At 49.1% G+C, this 23,550-nt stretch overlaps 1 protein-coding gene across 1 annotated transcript in view; it reads right to left on the bottom strand.

The window, feature by feature from the left end:
- Window positions 1-23,550, bottom strand: part of CAPN9 (calpain 9) — a 47,794-nt gene that overhangs the window by 8,638 nt on the left and 15,606 nt on the right. Inside the window, 10 exon segments of the mRNA XM_059899658.1 lie at window positions 217-253; window positions 3,803-4,011; window positions 4,176-4,333; window positions 5,601-5,761; window positions 12,334-12,380; window positions 12,382-12,420; window positions 14,527-14,610; window positions 15,525-15,693; window positions 22,564-22,591; window positions 22,594-22,696. Coding sequence (XP_059755641.1) covers window positions 217-253; window positions 3,803-4,011; window positions 4,176-4,333; window positions 5,601-5,761; window positions 12,334-12,380; window positions 12,382-12,420; window positions 14,527-14,610; window positions 15,525-15,693; window positions 22,564-22,591; window positions 22,594-22,696 — 1,035 coding nt within the window.

Raw genomic sequence — 23,550 nt, 5'->3', positions numbered from 1 at the left:
GCAAGCACCTACCTCACTACCATGCCGGGTTCTGTTGGGCCAGGGGAGTTTGGAAGGCACAAGTCGTTCTCCAGGAGGTTAGAGCCAAGGTGCTTATCTACCTGGTCGCAGATAGCCATTCCTTGAACTCCAGAGTTTTAAATGACGCTATGGCTAGAGGGACGAGTTCAAGGATGTCACTGGGTCCCACCCTCCAAGGTAACCGAAAAGGCTCACCTCAGGAAGGTCGATGTCTACAGTTCCGCCCATGTCCCTGTGGGGACAGAAAGCACCCGACTCAATGTGGGTTAACTTCCTCCTTAGAACCTGCAGCACTGAAGGGCCCAGACGTACGGAAGGTTCTGTCCCACTGGAGCCCTCCTTTCTCAGCGACATTCCATCTCACCAGGCTGCAGATCTGTATGTGGCTCTCCCTCCGCCGTCACCACTCAGACTCTGCCCAGCATGAAAATGAGAAGGAGGCGGCTTAGCCATCACCCAAAGAGAACTTGCAAAGCCTGGACCTCCAGAAGTGAAAGAAGCTAAACCAGCAGTCATTCCCTATTTCCTGGATGCACTCTGACCAGGGATGTTTATGAAGTGTTACACATTCAATAGAATAGCAGAACCTCTGAGGTCCCATAAGCAGAGAGGATTTGTGACATGCTCCCCAAAACTCTGTCTCATTGGAGACAGTCATTCAACCTACTGAGGGTTAACTATTCGTGAGGGAATTTTAAAAGATTATAGAGCAAGTTGAGTTGGACCAAAAAGACTGGCCCTGGGGCAGCATCATTTGCCCCTGCCCCTCCTGCAGAAGTAACCCTTGTTCCCACTGGAGGTAGGGGAGTCGTGGGTTGTATGCTTATTTTGGGGCAAAGAGGAAAGATAACTGGGAAGATGTTTATTTTGCTGTTCACATCCTTAGGGGAACCTGTAGTGTTTGGAAAGCAGTGACACTGGAGCAGGCTTCAGCTTCTGTTGTTACTGAAAACATTCGGAAGAATCTACTCTTTTTAAATTCAAACCTGAAGCACTCCCAAATAAAAACTGCTGGAGGGACTTCCCTGGTGGTCCAGTGGTTAAGAATCCGCCTTCCAATGCAGGGGATGCGGGTTCAATCCCTGGCCAGGGAACTGAGATCCCACATGCCAGTAAGATCCCACATGCCGCGGGGCAACTAAGCCCGTGCGCCACAACTAGAGAAGCCCGCGTGCCGCAACGAAGAGCCCGCACGCTGCAATGAAAGATCCCGCGTGCCGCAACTAAGACCTGATGCAGCCAAATAAATAAATATTAAAACAAACAAAAAACAAAAAACTGCTGGAAGCTCAAAGGGAACAGAAACAGGCAAACACGAGGATGGCACCGGGCAGCCTCCCTCTCCTCCTCTCCCCCTGGGCCACCACAGAGCTGTCAGAGCTCTTTTATTGTTCAGAACCCTCTCATGAGAACTAAACCAGTGGAAAGAGCTTCGTGTGGCTCTTCTGTTATTGACTACGGAGCTGATTTTTAGGATCATTATCAGAGCAGGTCGAGTATCTCGTTCAGGGCAAGGGGGAGTACGGAGTTGGCTTTGCCACCTAGAAACCACCAATGCTGAGGACTCGGACCTCACCCCACTGATGGGACTGAGAACAAGAAGTGCAGGATTGGAACAACCTGACTTTCTCTCTCTTCCACCCACACGAGTCACCAATCTGCCTCGATCTGAATGGGGTGCTTTTGCGTGAACAGATGCTGGGATGTTCATCATCAGGTTGTGCTAGTACATGGGAGAAGACTGGAGAGCAGCTCTCCAGCACAGTTTTTAAAAATTAGAGACTTTATTGCCTCGATTGAGCTGATGAGAAAGAAACATGACTCTTGCATTGATTTGGGAAACCCAACCAGACTTTCTAATTGGGAATGCAGTTGACCCTTGAACAACCTAGGTCTGAACTGCTTGGGTCAAAAGAGGCAGATTTTTTGCAATAAATATAGTACGATGTTTACAATCCCTGGTTGGTTGAACCCACAGGTACAGAATGCGTGTGTGCCGAGCGCTGACCGCAGGACTTGAGTGTGGGAGGGTTTTGGTATCCGTGGCGGGTCCTGGAACCAATCCCCTGCAGATAGCGAGGATGACTGTATTCTCAGCACACACTATCCCACTAGACAACAGATAAAGCCAGAGCAGACCACGGAGTCACAGCTGTCTCTACCTTGTTATCTCAGGTTGATCCTTTGTTGGGGATTGATCTGACTTAAATACAGAATTCCTAGATCTTGCCATTCTCTTGTGATCCCTCGAAATGGAGTCTTGTATCTTGAACCCCTTTTTCCCTCTGCCGCAGAACAAAAAATTGCTAACAGGCAGTAATGGGAAATTTTTTCCATAGAAGTACCTGATACGAAATAATGTTGCTAAGACACTGAAAAGGAGAGGTGGCAGAATGTCAGGGATAGAGAATGGCAGTCATACTGGTGTGGTGTAAGCCCCAGGCAGTTAGCTTTCTTCATTGTAATGTAAATGCCTGACATTAAGCTTTTTTAAAAATAATTAATTAATTAATTTTTTGGCTGCATTGGGTCTTCGTTGCTGCACGTGGGCTTTCTCTAGTTGCGGCGAGTGGGGGCTACACTTTGTTGCGGTGCGTGGGCTTCTCATTGTGGTGGCTTCTTTTGTTGCAGAGCACAGGCTCTAGGCGCGCGGACTTCAATAGTTGTGGCATGTGGGCCCAGTAGTTGTGGCTCATGGGCTCTAGAGCACAGGCTCAGTAGTTGTGGCGCATGGGCTTAGTTGCTCCGTGGCATGTGGGATCTTCCCAGACCAGGGCTCGAACCCATGTCCCCTGCATTGGCAGGTGGATTCTTAACCACTGCGCCACTGGGGAAGCCCCTGACGTTAAGCTTTTGATTGCCGAGGCAGTTGCTTCAAGGACATCCATCTGGAATAAACACATTGCCAGCTTCACAGCTGGACAAAGAGCCAGCGCCCCACTCTGGAGTTCCCTGTTTTTAGAAAGCTCTGGTAGACCAGATAACTGAGTGGCCACTTGCCTTTCCCTTCCCCTGCTTTAATTCCAGCTCTTATGTTTCAAACTCACCAAGGGTGAACCTATGAAATCTAGGCACCCCACCCTTGACCTCAATAAAAGCAGACCCTGGGGTCCTCTCCCCTACCCTCTGCCCCTGTGTGGCCCTGGGAGGGCCAGGTACCCTCCAGGACCAGTGAATAATACATTTATTTTTCAAAGTTCCCTGACGGCTATTGCTGAGGTGTCTTGCAGTCATAATAAGAACCACAAGGGCTGGTCCAGCCACAACATTGGCTCTGGTTGCGGAAATGTCTACGGGGGTCTCGCCTCAAATAGTACAGGTCCAGGCTGTGCCTCAGGCATTCAGCCCATAGCATCACATCAATAGGATGAGACCAGCTCAAAACAACTTGCTAACATTTATTTAAACTGGAGCTGAAAGAACATGACATTCTTCAAACTTGCAAGAGCCATGCCTTCATCGTGCACAGAAATGAGTTTCTCATCCCTCAATGTGGCTCCCATTCCAGGAGCTTCTTGGTTAAAGGGTCTGGAAAATGAAGGGCTCCAGCCAGGAGGGTCTTGTGAGCGTGCTTCTGGGAGCATTTGGGGGAAGCAATTTTTTAACGGTTTGTTTGAGGGAGGGGAGGAGCGGGACTAAAATGGACATGCATCTTGCTTTGCAAATGGATAAGGAACCCTCCCTGCTTGGGTTCCCAGGGAGGTCATAGGAAAGGGAAGAATGGTGACTTCTCTGGAAATGAACCACAAAATGGAGAGGGATACTTGAACCTGTGACTCACCGAGTAATGGCTTTTTTCTCCGAGAAGATCTGCAGGCAGAAATCGACTGCCTGATGGGGCTCAAAAGTGCTGGGAATCACAATGTACTCCCCAGGGGGCAGCAAGAACCGGTCAGAGACTTCTCTCAGGTTGATGAACGTCTTGCTTCTGGCCTGGGAGGCGTGGTGTCTGAAGAAGTCTTTGTTCAAGTGTCCGTCTTGGCCGGGGCACTGCAGTGAGGAGTAAGGGGGTGGTTTCTCTAGGGAGAGCTGTTGGTCCTGGTTGTTTGGACACAGTGTGGGGACAGGCCATTGAATCTCAGGCATGAAGCCAAGGAGGAACTGAGTCTAGAACTCAGATGGTGATTCTGAGGAGAAGAATGGCCCCCACCCACCTGGTAAATGGCATAACCGATGGTCAGCGTGCTGGCACCAAACCTCTTGAGTTTTCTTCGATCTTTCTGAATCAGGGCTACAAGGAAAGTACATTTCTCCTGCCCCTCATCTTTCTCAGTCAGGGACGATTTTATTTGTGGATTGGTCCAAAAGGTATCTGCCATTTGAAAGAGGAAGATTATTTTCCCTTCCTTAAAAAAAAAAACAAACAAGAACAACAAAAAACACAAAGGAGGGACTTCCCTGGTGGTCCAGTGGTTAAGCATCTGCCTTCCAATGCAGGGGACTCGGGTTCGATCCCTGGTCGGGGAGCTAAGATCCCACATGCCGCAGAGCAGCTAAGCCCGTGTGCTGCAACTACTGAGCCCACGCTCCACAACTAGAGAGAAGCCCACGTGTCACAACTAAGACCTGATGCAACCAAATAAATAAATGTAGAAAAAAACCCCACAAAGGACACATACACATACACACACATGCACCCCTACCACATCCTCCCAAACCTGAGAAAACAGTTCTTCCCTTTCTGTCCCGACCTCCTCTTGCCCTCCTTTCTGTAATCTCCTGTGAGAACACAGTGTCCCCTCTTCCATTTCCACCCTCCTTCTAACCACTTCCCACACAGCTTTTTAAAGACATTCTTCTGGGGCTAGTCGGCTACAGTGTGCACCATCTTATTTTTCCACTTGGCGTTTAAAGGAGAGTGCAGTGCCCTTGTGGTCGTCCCCCAGCATCCGCTTAGTGGTTGCACAATTTGAGCAGGATGGACCTCACCCCCAGCTCCAAGGGTGAGCGCTGAGTAATCTGTGCTAGTCCCTCTTGCCACGGAGCATTGGAACAAAGCCCATCAGCCGTAGCATTCACCAGGCAATCTCAGCAGCTCCCAATTAGAGGGGCGTTGAGGCCTTTTGTGGAATGACCATTAGGAGCTCTTGCCGTGCGTATGAGTGAGAGGCCAGGATACTGCTGGCCGCCCTCCTGTGACTATAAAGAAAACCAGACAGAGGAAGAAGTCAACAGAGGGAAGAGGGCAGGACAGAGGATCGCAAACAAACGGGCTGATAGAACCAGGCCTGATGCCCTCCGTCTCCTCTGAACTTTCCAATTACGGAGGACGATACATCCTTTTTATTATTATTATATTTATTTATTTTATTTTATTTATTTATGGCTTTATTATATATAAAGCTGTGCTTTCTATTACTTATAACGGAAAATAACTTAAGTGGTAAAACATGGGCGTTTCCCTGAGCAATTCTTATCTAACTTCCTGTTCAGTCTTTGTAGCCCTCTTTTCCTCGTCAGCCCTGAAATCCTGCTGTCGACCTCTACTCTTTCCCGAGGGTCCTGGCCCTGACCCACCAATGTCCAGCAAGTGGACTGGACACCTGGGAAAGACAGAGAGTGACAGGCGGGCTACCCACCCAGGAAGCTGCGGCAGACGCCAGCTGTGGCGCCCCGCACCCAGCTTCCCTGAGGGACCGCCACCTCCCACTTGGGGACAGCGTCCCCCTCCAGGGCGTCAGGAGTGAGGTTGCAGGCCTCTACTTTATCAAAGTGGGCCTGGAAGTCTCTGAATGCCATCCTGCAACCAAGGGGAGATGCAGCACGTGGCGGGTGATGGTTATGACGTGGTCTATCCGTTCGTTCACTCACCTAACAAACAGCTACAAGGGCCGGCTGCTTCCTCAAGGAGCAGGGAGACCTCAGGTGTGAGAAGATGGAAAATGCACACCAAAAAGTAGAGGAGAAAAAAGTTTAAACGGGCAAAAATACAGGTTGATTATATGTAAGTGCTGCAAGGAAGTTAGACTAGGGTGAGACTGCGGGCCTGGGGCTACTTTAAACAGGGAGGCCTCTCTGATCAGGTGTGGAGGCCTGAGGCATGGGGGACGGGAAAGGTGGCTCTCTGTGAGCTCCAGGCAGGTAGGGAGCAAGGTCCTGACACAGATACCTTCCTCATGTGCTCACGGAACACCAGGAAGGCCAATGAGGTGGCCCACGGTGTCAGCAAATGATAAGATCCAAAGATAACGGTGGGTCAGGTTGGTCACCATAAGGCTTTTGACTCAGACAAGATGGAGAGCCCCTGGAAGGTGTTACATGGAGGAGGGATGGGACCCGGGGCTGCTGTGTTGAGAACAGACTTCAGGGGCACAGATGTCACCAGCTAGGAAGTTAGTGCCATCGTCCAGGGAAGAGATGAGGGTGATCGGTCCAGGCTGGGAGGGAGGTGGTGAGCGGGGATCAGATTTGAGACACATTCTGAAGGTAGATCTTACAGGACCTGCTGACGGACTGGATGTGGGGAAGGGGAGAAGGAGAGGAATCAAGGTTTTGGTTTGAGCAACTGGAAGGAAAGAAACGGGGCGGGTGTTGAAGGAAGTTTGGGAGATGTTAACCGAGCTGTCGATTAGACGTTCAAGGGGAGATTTAGTGGGCAGGTGAGTATGCGGGTCTGGAATTCCGGGGAAAGGAACTGGGTGTTATCAGTGTGAAGACAGTCTTTAAACTCCTGAGACAGGATGAGATGCCCTAAATACGGGGAGCAGATAGCGAGGAGGGGGTCCATGGACTGAGCCCTGGAGCCCTTCAATGCTAACAGTTTAGGGGGCTGGGGAGGGACCGGGACGGGACACTGAGAAGGAGCCCAGGTAGAACCTGGGATCCAGGGAGCACCGTAGCAACTATGTCAAATGCTGCTGACGGATCAAGTCAATCAGATTCAGCAAAGTGAGAGTCCGGGGTGTCCTTGGCAAGGGCAGGTTCAGCGGATGGTGGAACATATGCCACAGTTGAGGATCGTCAGGATAGGGAGGGTGGAGAGGAACTGGTGAGTTTTATGTAGCAAAGAGGAGAGAAAAGGCTTGGTGGTTTCAGTGGGTCAGGAGAAACTTTTTTCCTTTGAAGTAGGCGAAATGATAGCACTGTACTGCGAATGAAAATGATTCAGTGACAGAGAGGAGTTCATAAATGAGAGAGGGGAAAGTTTTGGGAGTATGTCCTGGGAGGGGGGGAGGTGAAAGATAAAAGTGGAAAGAGATTGGAAAGGCTTTAATGTCAAGCTTCCCAGAGGAAAGGCTCCAGATTCAGAGTGCTGACAGTTTTAATGCCACGCATTGCCCGGGCCAGTTTCAGCCCCAGGTGTCGGGCGCAGCTCCTTTTGGAAGGGCAGTCGTGGTGCAGGGCTGGACCGTGGGCCATGCACAGGGCACTCCCTTTGCTGGGTCTCTCCCTGTGGGTTTCCTCATTTCCTCTGCCCTGTTTCTCCTTCCTTCTGGACCTGACTTTCCTTCCACTAGCTTGACTTCAGGTAGCCTCTCAAACTCTGTTCCCACCTCCTGCTCATATTTGACAATTCTTGGGAGAATCCGAATTCCAGACCTCACTTTTCTTCTGGTTTGCTCTTTTCATGTAACTCATCAACCCTGTACAGTACTCAAAATTCAAGGTCAATGTGTGTCTAATGTCCAATTCAACAGCTTGTCAATCTCTCAAACACCCTGTATGTTTTCCACAAACTTCTACTTATGAACTCATGGTTCCTGAGACAGATGGCTAGCAGGGCACCAAGCTCATTCACCAGGCGGGGCCTTCCAGCTAGCGGAGGGTGAAAATGGTGGTGTGTCTTAATTCTGGGTCAAGGCTTTTAGGAATTGGGGATATCTTCTCCAAAGGTTTTTTTTTTTTTTCCTCTTCTGCTGGCTTCCTGCAGGTGACTGTGTCACTCCAGGGGATGGTAGAGCCACACGAAGGATGGAGCTTGAGTCCCTAATCTCTACATGGAGAGAGGCGCCCACAGAATAGGAATGTCTTCCTGGACGGTTACAATGAGTGAGAAATACACTTGATTGCGTTTGAGTCTATACATTTTGAGTCTATTTGTTATGGCAGCTGGTGTTATCTGGAGTCACTGGTGCCTGGAAGTGTGGAACCACCGTAACGGGATCTAAAATATGTGAGGCCAGCTTAGCATTTGGGCCGGAGGATGCAAGGGAACACTGGAGCTGGAAAATAGATATCCATGTTATTAAGGGCAAAAACACTTGCCACAGTTGTTGTCTGTAAAATATGTAAATATACTGAAGCCAGAACAGATGCCCACTGACGCTGCGCTCGAGGGGAAAAGAAGGGAAGAAACTGGAATATTAATTACTGTGTGCTAGCTTTTGCATGTTGTATTTAATAAAGTGTTATAAAAAAAAGAGATGAGTTCAGGCTAGAATGGACTGATTTGAGCACGTGAAAGGGAAGAGAGCTAGAATTCCAGAAATTGTGGCCTTGGGACTTCTCTGGTGGTCCAGTGGCTAAAAATCCGCCTTCCATTTTTTTCAGGCAAATATTGATTCTGCTAAAGACCACTAGGTGTCCTCTATTGGTTGTATTACTTCAGAGTTCTATATTCTGAAACACCAAAACTGTCTTCTTTGAAATTATTCATTTATACTCTCTTAGAATCACCTAATTGCTTGGCTATCTATGTCTAGATAAACTAGACGACAATGAATATTCATTTATGTAAAGATTATTTCTCTTTATCTATACTTTCTCCTCAGGTTAAAGAAAGAGTTTGTTAAGTTCATTCTCTAAAAAATCATTTTTATTCCAAGAGAATTTTTTCAATATTATACTGTGTGGTTTTTTAAGATGGTATTTTAACAGACACCCTGAAGTTCTAATGTACGGTGTAATGAGTTCTATTTGGACAGGCAGTATTATTAAGTCAAGACAATTAAAAAGAGATTGACAAAGTATGTGTGGGTGTATGTGTGTGTGCGTGTGTGTTAGGGGTAAGATATATAATTTTATGAATGCTTTTTGGTTAGTGCATTGCAGCAGATCTATATAATCCTGATGCTTTTGACATGGAGATGTCAGTTTAACGCTAAAATATAAGATCAAATTTGAAAAAAAAAAAAAAAAAGAATCCGCCTTCCAACGCAGGGGAAGCGGCTTTGATCCCTGGCTGGGGAACTACGATTCCACGTGCCACGGGGCAACTAAGCCCATGTGCCACAGAAGAGCCCGCGTGCCACAATGAAAGATCCCTCATGCTGCAATTAAGACCCGACGCAGCCAAAAATAAAAAGATTTAAAAAGTATGTATTTCTTAAAAAAAAAAAAAAAAAGAATTTGTGGTCTTGCAGGGCTGGATGCACCAACTCTTTCTGGACCCGACGGGAAGAAATAAGATTGAAAAAAGCCTCCAGAGATGAAGGCCCATTAAAGTTTTCAGTTAAACAGAGATTCAGCCCTGTGGAAAGTCCAGGTTAGGAATGTTTCCTTCCCACTTAGGTCTGTATTTTTAGATGCTCTCAGGTAGAAGCTTTCAAGGGTCCCTGTGACCAAGCTGGGCACGGCGGGAGTGTACCTGTGAACGTCAGGGCTGCTTGTCTTCGAATTCACGTGCAAGCGGGGATGATGGAGTGCTCAGAGGAAGGAGGTTGGGCCGGAGACCAGAGGCTCAGCCCCATGTTTTCTGGATCGCACTAACTCCCCTGGGCCTCTTAAACCTGTAGATACGGTGAGTCTCCCAAACGTGACATTACATTCTCTGCCAACCTGGGTTTTGAGACAAATGGATTTGATTTACCAATAAAATAAAAGATAATAGAAGAGAAAAAGCAGCGTTTCTTACACCTAAGGGCACTGAGACACGCTCCACACCTGTGATGGAGTTAATACGGAAAGGAAAGCAGAGACAAGCACCGTACCAGAACTCCCCATCGTCCAGAGCAGCGTGACACAGGCGCTTTTGCTCGGCTGGGCCAACGGAATGCCGCTCAGAAGAACCAGGGGTGAACAAAGCCAGCGTTAGGTACAAGGTCACGGACAGCAATGGGAACGACACTGGCCTTGGGGTGGGACCTGCCCCTCCCTAGGAACCAGGGTCCACGTTATGTGGGGAATTGATCCTGATCGGGGCCCTGGAAATGTGCCGGGGGGTGGAGAGGCTGGTGGGAAAGTACATCTCCAAGCGCAGCTGATGCAAAAAGGCCCTCAGGACCACTGGACCCTCCTCCACAGAAGAGTCTCCTGGGGCCGTCACAGGGAGTTGAACATGAACAGGGCAGCAGAAGGGGCCCAACGAGAAGCCACAGCGGGCTGAGATGTGGGGCCTGGGACACTCCTTCTACCTCTCCCCTTGGTCTACAAGCTGACGCTTTGAAGAGTGGTGATGATACCTCACGTTCACCCGTGCTTGACGTTAAACATACCAAGTAGCTTCTTTTTTAAAAATAATTAATTAATTAATTAATTAATTTATGGCTGTGTTGGGTCTTCGTTTCTGTGTGAGGGCTTTCTCTAGTTGTGGCGAGCGGGGGCCACTCTTCATCGCGGTGCGCGGGCCTCTCACTATCGCGGCCTCTCCCATTGCGGAGCACAGGCTCCAGACGCGCAGGCTCAGTAATTGCGGCTCACGGGCCTAGTCGCTCCGCGGCATGTGGGATCTTCCCAGACCAGGGCTCGAACCCGTGTCCCCTGCATTGGCAGGCAGATTCTCAACCACTGCGCCACCAGGGAAGCCCCCAAGTAGCTTCTTTACAGGACCGCGCTAGGAGGCCAGGTGAGCTTCTGCCAGGTAGACGAGCCCGCCTATGGGCAAGAAGGCTCAGGTGCACAGCGCCCATTGTCCTGCAGACTCAGGAGTTCCACCTCCAGGTCCACGGAGTTTCTGTGACCCCCATGACCACCTCTAAATAGTTCAAACTGAGTCACCCCCACTGCGGTGCTGTAAGTGGTGTGTCTACCTCACCTACACCCTGTAGACCTTGTCTTGGATGGGGGCGGGGAGGACTCAGGTAGAACAACTCTCCAGTCCGGGGAAGAGCAGTACCCAGGGCCAATATCTTTTAAGTGGCCCTCCCCAGACACCTCGTGGGCCTGGGGGAGTATGCAGCCCTTTCAGCCCTGTTCTCACAGCAGGCAGGGTCAGGGTCAGGGTCAGGGATTGGCTTGTGGACCAGCCCCCCATCACCCCGAGGCCGAGTGGGAGAGAAGGCAAGCTTGTGTCCAGCCTCGAGCCAGGGAAAATGCACGTCCTTTATTTCTCCCTCTGCGTGTTTCCCAGGAGGGGGAAAAAGGGTTCGGCCCTTTTACGCACCGCGTTCCCTGAACCGAGAGACTCAAAATCTATTCACCGTAGGAAGCAGTCTCATTAATGTGGGTTTATCTCTTTCTCTCCATTTCCAACTGGAGAGGGAGGCTGATCTCTTCCCTCCTTTGATGGGTCTGAGGAGGCAGAAGCCCAGCGGACGGCAGGGATGGTGGCACAAGCCCAGCGATGGGGCTGACAGGCAGGCCGGGGGTCTGCTTAATGAAGCCCCCAGCACACCGACGGGCGGGGGGCGGGGGGTGCCTCTGCGGGAGCCAAGGACAAACACCGCTCAGTTTTACTGAAGCTCTAGACTCGCTACCGGGCTCCCTGGAGCCCCCCAAGCCGTGGGTGGGCAGGAGTGGGGACGGGTTAGGGGGCCCTGGCTGAGCCAGAACAGCCCCCCATCCCAGTCACCTAGGCTGTTTCCTGGGGAACGAGGAGGGGACACATACAAGACAGGCAGCCCTTTCTTTATCATCGGGGGCCGTATAAACAGCCCAGGTGGCTGCTCTGTGATGGGTGAATTTCCTGCTCCACTTCCTCTGTGTCACTGGGGGCCACCGGGCCTCTGGCCAATGGTCAGTGACCACGGGAGAGAACACTTTAGCGACCTGCTTGGCAATGTTTCAGGGATTCTCACACCTGAAGTACTCATTGCCACCCCACCTGCACCCAACACACACACACACACACACACACACAGACACACACAGACACACACACACACACACACACACACACAGGAGCTCTTCATCACTGGGATGAAGCCTTCACCATATCATGGGATATAAAGTTCCCATGGGAGGTAATACAGTCACTGACATAATACAATCATGTGAAAGGTAAAGGGCACCGTGAGTCTTCAAGTTTGAGGGCATGGAGGGCCCGAGGGCAGAAGTAAGGTCCAGAAGCGGGAGAGGACCCTCCCTGAACAGGAGCCAGGAGAGAACTGTAGTCATGCTGCTCCCTCATCACACGTGCACAAGCCAGCCCTGGCCTCGTGCCCCGTGAGCTGGAGGAAGGTGGGGATCGGTCAGAAGGATGGGGCGGGGACTGACCTGTCGCTCCAGGACCCGGTCCACTCAACTTGGCCCCAAGGGTTTCTGGACTCTGATGAGCTCTATTTTCTGGCCTCGGAAGTTTACCTAAAAGGGAAAAACGTCAGAGAAATGTGAGAATGCTAAATCCATCTGTGAGCTCCAGGGTGGGTTTGCTCCGGCTGAGGCTGGCTTTTCTGAAAGCCTGTTGACACCCTAAGGACATGTCAAAACTCATCAGTTGTTAACTAGCTCTCAAAATTTCCTAATTCCTATTGAACGCGATGTTATATTAATCACCCCAGAATGGTGATGTCGCATCTGGGAAACAAAGTGGAGTTGTAATTAACAAGAAGTGAGTCCACAGGAATCTTCAAACGAGTGAGTTTTCTCTTTAGACTGGAACCCCCCAGAGGCAGAGACCAAGTCTTATTTATCGTGTATCTTCAGCATCCGGCAGTCAGTGGGTCTAACACTGAGTTTTCTTCATCCTTATCATCTGACTCCCAGATGATCAGAATATAAGCCCATGCTGGGAGTTGAAACAACCGCAATAAACAAAAACCCACTTCAAAGTCTTCTAAATCCGATCTTCTCCCCCTTTCAGGTGTCACATGAGGGTCTCTGCTGCCACACTGAGAGCCCTTGAGCCAGTACAGAAAGAGGACTCAGCCCTCAGGCTCTGCCCAGAGCAGGAAAGAGCCCCAATGCATAGAGAGGTTCTGGGGGAGGAAGGGTGAGAGTAAAAGACTTCGATTCATCAATGATCCAGGAATTTCAGTTCTCAGAACGCTTATCCTCATACCTTTGGCATCAATGTTCTCTTTTTACGTGCAAAATCATTTAAGTTAAGTATGACCTCTCCAGAGTCCAAGTTCGCTATGAAAGAGGTTCATTCATTGAAATGTGTGGGGAGGTGAATTCCTTACAGGTGGAGAGGAAGCAAACGCAATTGAACAGAGTGTCATACGATGGGAAGGTTTCTGCCATCACTGGGAATAACATTTAGAAGATCTGACGTCAGGAATCACAGGCCTGCTCAAGTGAGTGGCAGGAAGGCGTGTGTGGACAGGGAGGGGGACGGAGAAAGCCAACTCTCCAAAGAGTCCAGCTGCACCTCCCGCTTGGGCACGCTGCTCACGCCGCCCGCTGGGGGGGCAGGGACAGGTTCCCGCTGCACCCCGTGTGCTCCCCACTCATTTGGAGCATGGCAGCCAATGGAGGAGACCGGAGGCGGCCGGGTCCCCTACCGACTGTGTTTGAGATTCACCCAAGGGGGGCCACGGAGGGAAACCCTTTGGACTTCACTGAACTTGACCCTGCAAGGGCGCCGCCCTCTGCTTCTCATCTCACTTTCTCCCCTCCTCTTTCCCATGCACTCCTCCAAACAAAGCACTCGCGGGAAGTCACAGTGGTGCCATGTAGGGGTCTGGGTGCACCCCCTCACCGCCCCAGGGATTAGTTCCAGCCTGAACTACAGCTGCAGAGAATAGGACTTGTGATGGTTAATTTTATGCGTCAACTTGACTGGGCCATGACATGCCTAGATGTTTGGTTATGCATTATTCTGGGTGTGTCTGTGAGGGTGTTTCTGGATGAGATGAGCTTCTGAACTGGTAGACTGAGTACAGCAGATGGCCTTCCCCATTGTGCGTGGGCCCCATCTCATCAGCTGAAGGTCCAAAAAGAACAAAAAGGCAAAGGAAGGGAGAATTTGCCCTCTCTGCCTGACTGCTGAGCTGGGGCTTTGGTCCTTTTCTGCTCTTGGGCTGGGACTTACTGGTTCTCCTCGTTCTTAGGCTCTTGGGTTTGGACTGGACCTACACCACTGGCTCCAGCTTGGGGATAGCAGGGCTTTTCAGCCTCTATAACCAGGTGAGCAATTCCGACTACTAAGTCTCTTCATATACAGATTTAGCCTATGGGTGCTGTTTCTCTGGGGAACCCTGACTATGACAGGACTGATGTAGAATCAGGGAAGAAAAGAACAGAAAAAACAAAGACCAGGGTCTCGCAGCTGCTGACCAAGTTTATACTGTGCCGGCCTCACAGGTCTCTCTCTCTCTCTCCTGTTTGCTGTTTTGAATTCCAGCCTTTCTTCTTTGGATGAGACATCCTCTGTCATGTCTGAAAGTGCAGTTTAAACTGCAATGCGCTATATAGGTTTACGAAGTCTGTCCCCATACCCTGTCAACAGGGGTCCCTGTCGCCTACCTGGTCAATGCCCGTCACTGTGTAGGCATGACCCCTAATGAGACCAAAAGGTGTCCGGGCTTCAGATTCTGCAGCATTTCTGATCTAAAACAGGAAAGGAGCAGTATCTACGTCAAACCTTCCCCAGCCAGCCAGACACAGCTCCGTGTCTGGCTCAGTCCCTCCTGCCCCCTCAGGTGAGGGCCCTGTGAGTGGGCATATAAAATGGGTACACGGGAACCCCCCTAAGTGGTTAGCAGTGACATACAGCAATTCCCAGTCTCTTCCCAGGGTGGAGGTCCCTCATTCTCTGCTTGGACTTCACCGAAGAGTTTACATTCTTGCCCCCAAACAGAAAAACTTGACCTTTCCCACCATGTAGCAATAGCAAGGAACAGACACCAAAGAGGCAGTAAGAAGCATAAAACCATATGACATGCAATTCTATGTCACAAACTTGAAAAAGTAGAGGAAATTTACTAGCAAAGGATAAATTCCCCAGGTTAATCCAAGAGGAAATAGAAAAGTTGAATAGGTTTCAAAAAATAGATGAGGTAAAATTACATGCGTGTGTTTGTATGCATAAAGAAATTAGAAAAAATGCTGTTCTGTTTCTGTCCACGGGTATATTTTTTCATGATCCATGAAGTGAAAGAGACAAGTTTCAGGAAAGTGTTTAGTAAGATTGCATTCAGGAAACACCACCCACGAGTCTCTGCATATACGCGCGTGCCTGTTGCACGAGCGAGGACAGAGGCGTGACGGGCACCCAACAGGCGTCCCGGCGTGGACGGGGGAGGGAGACAGAGTTTTGCCCTGCCCATCATCTCAGGATTCTTCCACCTGATACAGCAAGGGCGTCTTACCTCTGCAACTCGAAAACCATTAAACACAAACGTTTGTTTTAATTAAAATAAATAAGCATTGCCTCCGCCCCCCTGCAAGGTATGCCTCTTCCGTGGGCAGCTCGGCATCTGAGCCTAGAACAGTGCCTGGGATGCGGCCAGCCAGCGACTTACGTCAATGGAGCAGCCCACCAGAGAGCCCCTCTTCAAGGCCTTGTCTAGAATCTCATAGAAGTTCCCGGGAGCCTCCTTGGTTGTGAAGGTCTCTGCCACGCCCCCGGTGAAGTCCTCCACGGCCTCGATGGCGCTGCCCCCCTTCAGAGCCTCGTAGCTCCCCTTCAGCCTGTGAGGGCGGCAAGAAAGCCTGGCAACGGCTGCAGGGAACAAGGACCACCACCAGGTGGCGCCCCTCAGCCAGAGTTTTTCTACCTTTTCTAACCAAGGACCACCTCCCGAGGCTCGCCCAGGCTGGGGATGTGGAAGAAGGTGGGAAGCAGGGATGGGGTTTACTTGGAGCTCTGAGGAAACCAGAGATGCTGAGAACTCTGTGAGAGAGGCAGTGGGTGTGGTGGTAAGGAGACAGGCGGGGACCTGGGACCCTTGGCTGCGACCTGGGACCCTTGGCTGCTGGGCTACCGTGCTGGCACCTGGACACACCTCTCCTTGAGCAACAAAATACAAAGAAACTGTATGGGGCTAAAAATAACCATGTGCATGCACAGTTGAGACAAATTCTGGACAAACGAGACCAAGAGAAATACCCAACTGCCACTTTTGAAGAGCCGCGAGCAAAAGCAGGGTACTGCACACGCCCCCTGCACGTGACACCACCTAAGGGGTGGGCAAAACACCTAAGCCACCCCTCCGGCCCGACCCCTGGACGCACCCCTACCCTCACCCCGTATAAGGAACAAGCTCGCCGCCCCATCCCCCCAGGGAAAAGCAAGAAAGAGGGCATGTTGCTTGTTCTCGCTCCCCCCCTGCTGCAGCAGGGGCCCCCCCTAAAGCCTTGCCTGACTTTCCTGTCTGGCCTCTGATCAATTTCTATTGATTAAGGAGGCCAAGAACCCTGGTCCCCGACAGACTGCAGGTCCAAGAGCCAGTTCCCCCACTTACAAGCTGAGGGATGCTGGACCAACTCACTCAGCGCTTCAGTTTCCTAATTTTCAAAATGGGGTTGCACTCTTCCTCCTAGGGCTGCTGTGAGGTTTAAATGAGCCTCCTTCTCTCGCCTCACGTGGAATGGGGCCTGAGCATGAAGCTGTTAATTGTATGAGACCGAGAGGGAGATGGAGGCGTTTCTCTTGCTTTCTGGACCCATGTAGTCCCAGCCACTTTTCTCTCTTCATTTCTTTGATTAATACGGTTGTACATTAACATCTTACATCGGTGTGGTGCATTTGTTACAGTGACTGAACCAGTACGTCACTGTTACTAAAGTTCATACCATATTCACACTTCCTTAGTTTTCACCTAACGCGCTTTTTCTGTTGGAAGATCCCATGCGGGATCCCACATCATCACACTTAGTCAAGTCACCTTAGGCTCCTCTGGCCCGTGACAGTTGCTCAGGCTGTCCTTGTTTTTGATGACCTGGGCAGTTTTGAGGCACTGCTGGTGTTCTGTAGAATGTTCCTCAGTTGGGATCTGTCTACTGGTTTTCTCATGCGTAGACTGGGGTGACAGGTTTGGGGGAAGAAGACCACTGGGGTGAAGTACCATTCTCAACACGTCGTATCGAGCATACCTCGTGTCTTCATGACTTGTCACTGTTGATGTCGCCTTGATCACGGGCTGAGGTCTCCTGTCTGTCATGTTTCTCCTCTGTGAACTTACTCTCCCCCCACCCCCCATTACTGTCCTCTTCGGAAGGACTTAGGAGTGGGGGTCATGCTTCACCTTCTTGAGGGCAGAGAGTCTACATAAGTTCCCCGGAATTCTTCTATGTGGCAGATTTGTCTCTTCTCCCGCATTTATTTATTCAATAATTTATTTACATCAGTATGGACTCACGAATATTAATTTTATACTTTGATTTATAATCCATTACCATTTTACTTATTTTGTTGCTCTAATTGTTCCAGCTTTGGCTACTTTCGGCTCCTTCAGTTGGCTCCTGTGTCCCTTTGACATAACTCCATCAGTGTGTGTGTGTGAGTGTGTGTGTGTGTGTGTGTGTGTGTACGTTTAAAGCATACACACACACACATTAACTTCCTGACACTGCAAGATACTCTAGGCTCATCTTCTGTATTTCTTGCCCCAGTTCCACAATCAACCTTATCTCCAAGGAGCCCTGGTTCCTTTGATTGGAGAATGGTGTTAGAAACCAAGACCTGAGAAGAAGGAGTGCTTGTTGCTATGGGATTGTCGTTGCTTCTAGGCCCTCTCAGCTGATAAACAAGGAAATAATACCTGTGTACTAACCCATGAGTGACACATATACTCATCAATGTGTAACCATCTCTATTCGACTAAACCTGAGTTCATACTGATGTCCCCAACTCTGACCCACTATCACTTATATCATTCTAGCCTCCTCCACCAGGCTTCTTTGTACCCTCTCACTCCAACAATGAGAAACCTGGCTTCCACCATCTGCCACCCATTTACTTAATTGTTCAATTCAGTAGATATGTATAACGATATCAGAATTGTTGTCCCTGTACCCCATGAGAAACAACTTTACCAGCTAGTGTGCAGTGCTTGTGTGCAATCTCTCTGTCATTCTTTCTTTCTTTCTTTTTTTTTTTGCCACGTGGCCTGTGGGATCTTAGTTCCCCCACCAGGGATGGTACCCTCGCCCCCTGTATTAGGAAGTGCAGAGTCTTAACTACTGGACCACCAGGGAAGTCCCAATCTCTCTGGCTTTCAATCTCACAGACTGCACTCATTTCCAGAGTTACTTAGGTCAGCGCCTTTCTCGCCTACACCTTCAATGAGTTTGTTTCATAGATTTGTAATACTATTAGATTGTTTTGTCACAGGCTGCTTTTCATACTGGGATTCCTTTATCCTCCTAGATGATTTTTAAGTTCATATATATTAAGGTTTACTCTTTGTGCTGTAAAGTTCTGTGGGTCTGATAAATGCATGGTGTCATATATTCACCATTACAGTATCATACAGAATAGTTTCATTGCCCTAAAAAAACCCTCTGTGCTCTACATATTCATCTTTCCTTCCCTCCTTCCTTCCCCCCAAAGCCCCAACAACCACTGATCTTTTTTTTTAAAATGTTTGAAACACTCCTTTATTCCAGTTATTCTTCTTATTGCCTTGTTCCAACTACAAGTAAGCTTTCCTCTAGCCAGATTCTCCTTTTATTTTTTTAACATCTTTATTGGAGTATAATTGCTTTACAATGGTGTGTTAGTTTCTGCTGTATAACAAAGTGAGTCAGCTATACGTATACATATATCCCCATATCCCCTCCCTCTTGCGTCTCCCTCCCATCCTCCCTATCCCACCCCTCTAGGTGGTCACAAAGCACAGAGCTGATCTCCCTGTGCTATGCGGCTGCTTCCCACTAACTATCTATTTTACATTTGGTAGTGTATATATGTCCATGCCACTCTGTCACTTTGTCCCAGCTTACCCTTCCCCCTCCCCATGTCCTCAAATCCATTCTCTACATCTGCGTCTTTATTCCTGTCCTGCCCCTAGGTTCATCACAACCTTTTTTCTTTTTTTAGATCCCATATATATGTGTTAGCATACAGTATTTGTTTTTCTCTTTCTGACTTACTTCACTCTGTATGACAGACTCTAGGTCCATCCACCTCACTACAAATAACTCATTTTCGTTTCTTTTTATGGCTGAGTAATATTCCACTGTATATATGTGCCACATCTTCTTTATCCATTCATATGTCGATGGACACTTAGGTTGCTTCCATGTCCTGGCTATTGTAAACAGTGCTGCAATGGACATTGTGGTACATGACTCTTTTTGAATTATGGTTTTCTCAGGGTATATGCCCAGTAGTGGGATTGCTGGGTCGTATGGTAGTTCTATTTTTAGTTTATTGAGGAACCTCCATACTGTTCTCCATAGTGGCTGTATCAATTTACATTCCCACCAACAGTGCAAGAGGGTTCCCTTTCTCTGCACTCTCTCCAGCATTTGTTGTTTGTAGATTTTTTGATGATGGCCATTCTGACCAGTATGAGGTCAGTGTAGTTATTTTCACAATGTTGATTCTTCCAATCCAAGAACATGGTATATCTCTCCATCTGTTTGAATCATCTTTCATTTCTTTCATCAGTGTCTTACAGTTTTCTGCATACAGGTCTTTTGTCTCCTTAGATAGGTTTATTCCTAGGTATTTTATTCTTTTTGTTGCAGTGGTAAATGGGAGTGTTTCCTTAATTTCTCTTTCAGATTTTTCATCATTAGTGTATAGGAATGCAAGAGGTTTCTGTGCATTAATTTGTATCCTGCTACTTTACCAGATTCATTGATTAGCTCTAGTAGTTTTCTGGTAACATCTTTAGGATTCTTTATGCATAGTATCATGTCATCTGCAAACAATGACAGTTTTACTTCTTCTTTTGCAATTTGGATTCCTTTTATTTCTTTTTCTTCTCTGATTGCTGTGGCTAAAATTTCCAAAACTATGTTGAATAATAGTGGTGAGAGTGGGCAACCTTGTCTTGTTCCTGATCTTAGTGGAAATGGTTTCAGTTTTTCACCATTGAGAATGATGCTGGCTGTGGGTTTGTCATATATGGCCTTTATTATGTTGAGGTAGGTTCCCTCTATGCCTACTTTCTGGAGGGTTTTTACCGTAAATGGGTGCTGAATTTTGTGGAAAGCTTTTTCTGCATCTATTGAGATGATCATATGGTTTTTATTCCTTAATTTGTTAATATGGTGTATCACATTGATTGATTTGCATACATTGAAGAATCCTTGCATTCCTGGGATAAACCCCACTTGATCATGGTGTATGATCCTTTTAATGTGCTGTTGGATTCTGTTTGCTAGTATTTTGTTGAGGATTTTTGCATCTATGACCATCAGTGATATTGGCCTGTAGTTTTCTTTTTTTGTGACATTTTGTCTGGTTTTGGTATCAGGGTGATGGTGGACTGATAGAATGAGTTTGGGAGTGTTCCTCCCTCTGCTATATTTTGGAAGAGTTTGAGAAGGATGGGTGATAGCTCTTCTCTAAATGTGTGATAGAATTCGCCTGTGAAGCCATCTGGTCCTGGGCTTTTGTTTGTTGGAAGTTGTTTAATCACAGTTTCAATTCCAGTGCTTGTGATTGGTCTGTTTCTATTACCACTGATCTTTTTACCATCTCCATAGGTTTGCCTTTTCAAGAATGTCATATTGTTGGAATTATCTAGTATGCAGCCTTTTCAGATTGGTTTTTTTCATTTAGCAATATGCTTTTAACATTCATCCATATCTTTTCATGCTTGACAGCTCATTTTTTAAATCATTGAAGAATATTCCATTGCCTGAATGTACCACAGTTTGTTTATCCATTCATCTTGAAGCACATCTAGTTTGCTTCCAGTTTCTGGATCTCACTTACCAAAGAGTATGATTGCTGGATCTTTTGGTAAGATGATGTTTAGTTTTGTAAGGAACTGCCAAATTGTCTTCCGAAATGGCTGACCTTGCATCCTCACCAGCAATGCATGAGAGTTCCTCTTACTCCACAGCCCTGTCAGCAGTTGGTATTGTAGGTACGTAGTGATATTTCATCGTTGTCTTAATTTGCAATTTCCTAATGACAAATGATGTTGAGCATCTTTCCATACGCTTAGTTGCATCTGTACATCTATTTTGGTCAGGTGTCCTCCCAACCACTTTTGGCCTCTTTTAATGACAAAAAAACCCAAAGATTTTCTTTTTAGGAAACCTATTCTTTACTCTCCTTTCTGAGGCAGAGGGCTTACTCTTCATATCCCATTGAGTGCCAGTGGCTGGAGTTCCTGGCCCAAGCCTTTTGCACAGCTACAGGGAGAGGATTGCCCTGTGCTGGGCTCACCGAGAATAAAGCTGCCCCCTGCCCAGCTGGCCTTGGAGAGGATCCCCCCAGCCAGGTGCCTGGATGGGAGGACTCAATGAGAGCCAATACTAGGTTCCCCGCTGTGCCTGTAAGCAGTGCCCCTTTGCCCACCTCAAGCCTGTCTGGTGTCACTGAGGGTGTTTGCACAGACCTGGGTGGGGCTGGGGTGAGGCGACCACCTCTGGTTCTTCTTTGATGCCTTTAATCCTGTCCTGACGACTTCAAGGGTTGACCTAACTCCAGTTTGCCTTCACATTTTTTTGCCACTTGTAAGCCTGACCTGGAGGTAGAAGCACGACCATCCTTCCTGGTTCCTGTCTCTGAGGACAGGATTCCCCATGGCTTGAAGATCTAGGCCCAAAAGGGACTCCTGGGGTAGCTCTGCTGTCATCTGAGCACAGAAGTCAGGCTGCTGTGGCCTGTCACTGACAAGCTGGTGGCTGGAAGTCGAGCGTGCCGGAGGGAACCGAGGCCGTCAGCCAAGTGATTAAAAATGGTCATCTCGATTCTGCTTATGAGGTTCCTGGGCTAGTCAAGTCCATGGGGACAGAAAGTAGAAGGGTGGCTGCCAGGGGCAGGGGAGGGGGAATGAGGAGTTAGTGTGTTATGGATGCAGAGTTTCCGTTTTGCAAAATGAAACAGTTCTGGAGCTGGCTGGTGGTGACGGCTGCACAGCGATGTGAATGTGTTTATGCCACTGAACTCTACACTAAGAAAGTTCAAAATGGTAAAATTTACCACAGTTTTTTAAAGAGTAAAAGAAGGAATATTCTGAAGGGGGAAAAAATAATGCCTTGATACCCACGTGGTTAATAATCCAGGTGTTTGAGCTACAACTGCTTGACGGGAAGTCTGGAGAACCAAGTTTCATCAACACACCCAGAATTTCCCTTTGCTTACCCTCTCTGCTCCTCCAAAGGCCAGATTTCTGAGCCAGGGAAAGAAAGGGGACACGTGTCACCACGATGCTCGAGGATGGGCACACCTACGCCATGACAGGAAGACTATTCTGGCTGCTCCTTTTCCACCACCAACCCTGACCGAGCCCCAGCTAGGTGGGCCCCGGTGAGCCACACCGGTACACCCAGACCCTCTGTCTCACTCTCTGAGGATGCTCCAGGCAAAGGCCTGGGTGTGGAGCCGGGGCTTCCTGGGCCTGGGCCTGCGGGCGAGCTGGGAGCACTCACTTAGCGTAGGCTTTCTCCAGCAAGGTCTCCAGAGCTCGCTGCGGTCGGCGGAGTGCAGGAAGACCAAGCGGTCCCTGAAGGTGGGCAGCCGGTCATCGATCACCACATCCAGCCACTGGCTGTGCTGCCAGAACTATAGCTGGGATGGAGGCGGAAACTGAGCGGGGAGGCCCTCGGGAGGCCCACCCCACCTGCAACTGCTGACGGCTTTCCTCCCCTCAACTGGACCACGCTGCCCTGCGGTCGAGGAAAACCACTCCTGGGTTCCATGGGGGGTGCCACCTGGACCTGGAGCTGAGCTGGCCCACCAGTGACACGGGCTGAAGGCTCGGTGTCCCCACGAAAGGCTGGGGCAAGCAGGACGGGTCCTCTGTGGACCCCCCACGGCCCTGCATCAGCTCTTCTCTCACAGGGGTGGGCGGTGTAGGCTTGGTCTGCCCACAGCTGGACCTCCACTCCTCCCTGCATGCAGTTTCACGTTCGGACCCAGGTGTTCCCTCCTCACCTGCAGCTGGAGCCTCTAAGACACAGAGGGAGGCTGTAGTGGGACAGGTGGACGCTTGTGCCAGGTGTGACACGTGAGGGGCGCGTGTGTGTGCACATATGTGCCTGCACGTGTGTTCTCTTTTTTAAAAAATTTTAATTTTCTATTGGAGTATAGCCGATTAACAATGTTATGATAGTTTCAAGTGCACAGCCATAAATATGCATGTATCCATTCTCCCCCAGCTCCCCACCCATCCAGGCTGCCACGTAACATTGAGCCGAGTTCCCTGCTGCACGTGTGTTCTTACACTCTCACACGCATGTGCTTGTGTGTTCGTGCACTGTGTGCAAGTGCTTGCATGCCTCCGTGCGTGCACACGTGTGCGTGTTCCTTGTCATCCAGTTGGCCGAGAGACAGATCTAAGGGCAGGAGACAGAGACAGAGAGGGTCGGCCGTGGCCCCAGAGCCCTTTGTTTGCAGTGCTGCTGGGCGTCTCGAGC

The sequence above is a fragment of the Balaenoptera ricei genome, chromosome 16, assembly GCF_028023285.1.
Source record: "Balaenoptera ricei isolate mBalRic1 chromosome 16, mBalRic1.hap2, whole genome shotgun sequence".
In the NCBI taxonomy this organism is placed as follows: Eukaryota; Metazoa; Chordata; class Mammalia; order Artiodactyla; family Balaenopteridae; genus Balaenoptera; species Balaenoptera ricei.
The sequence above is the reverse complement of the archived record's forward strand: the minus strand, read 5'-3'. Positions and strand labels throughout refer to the sequence as shown.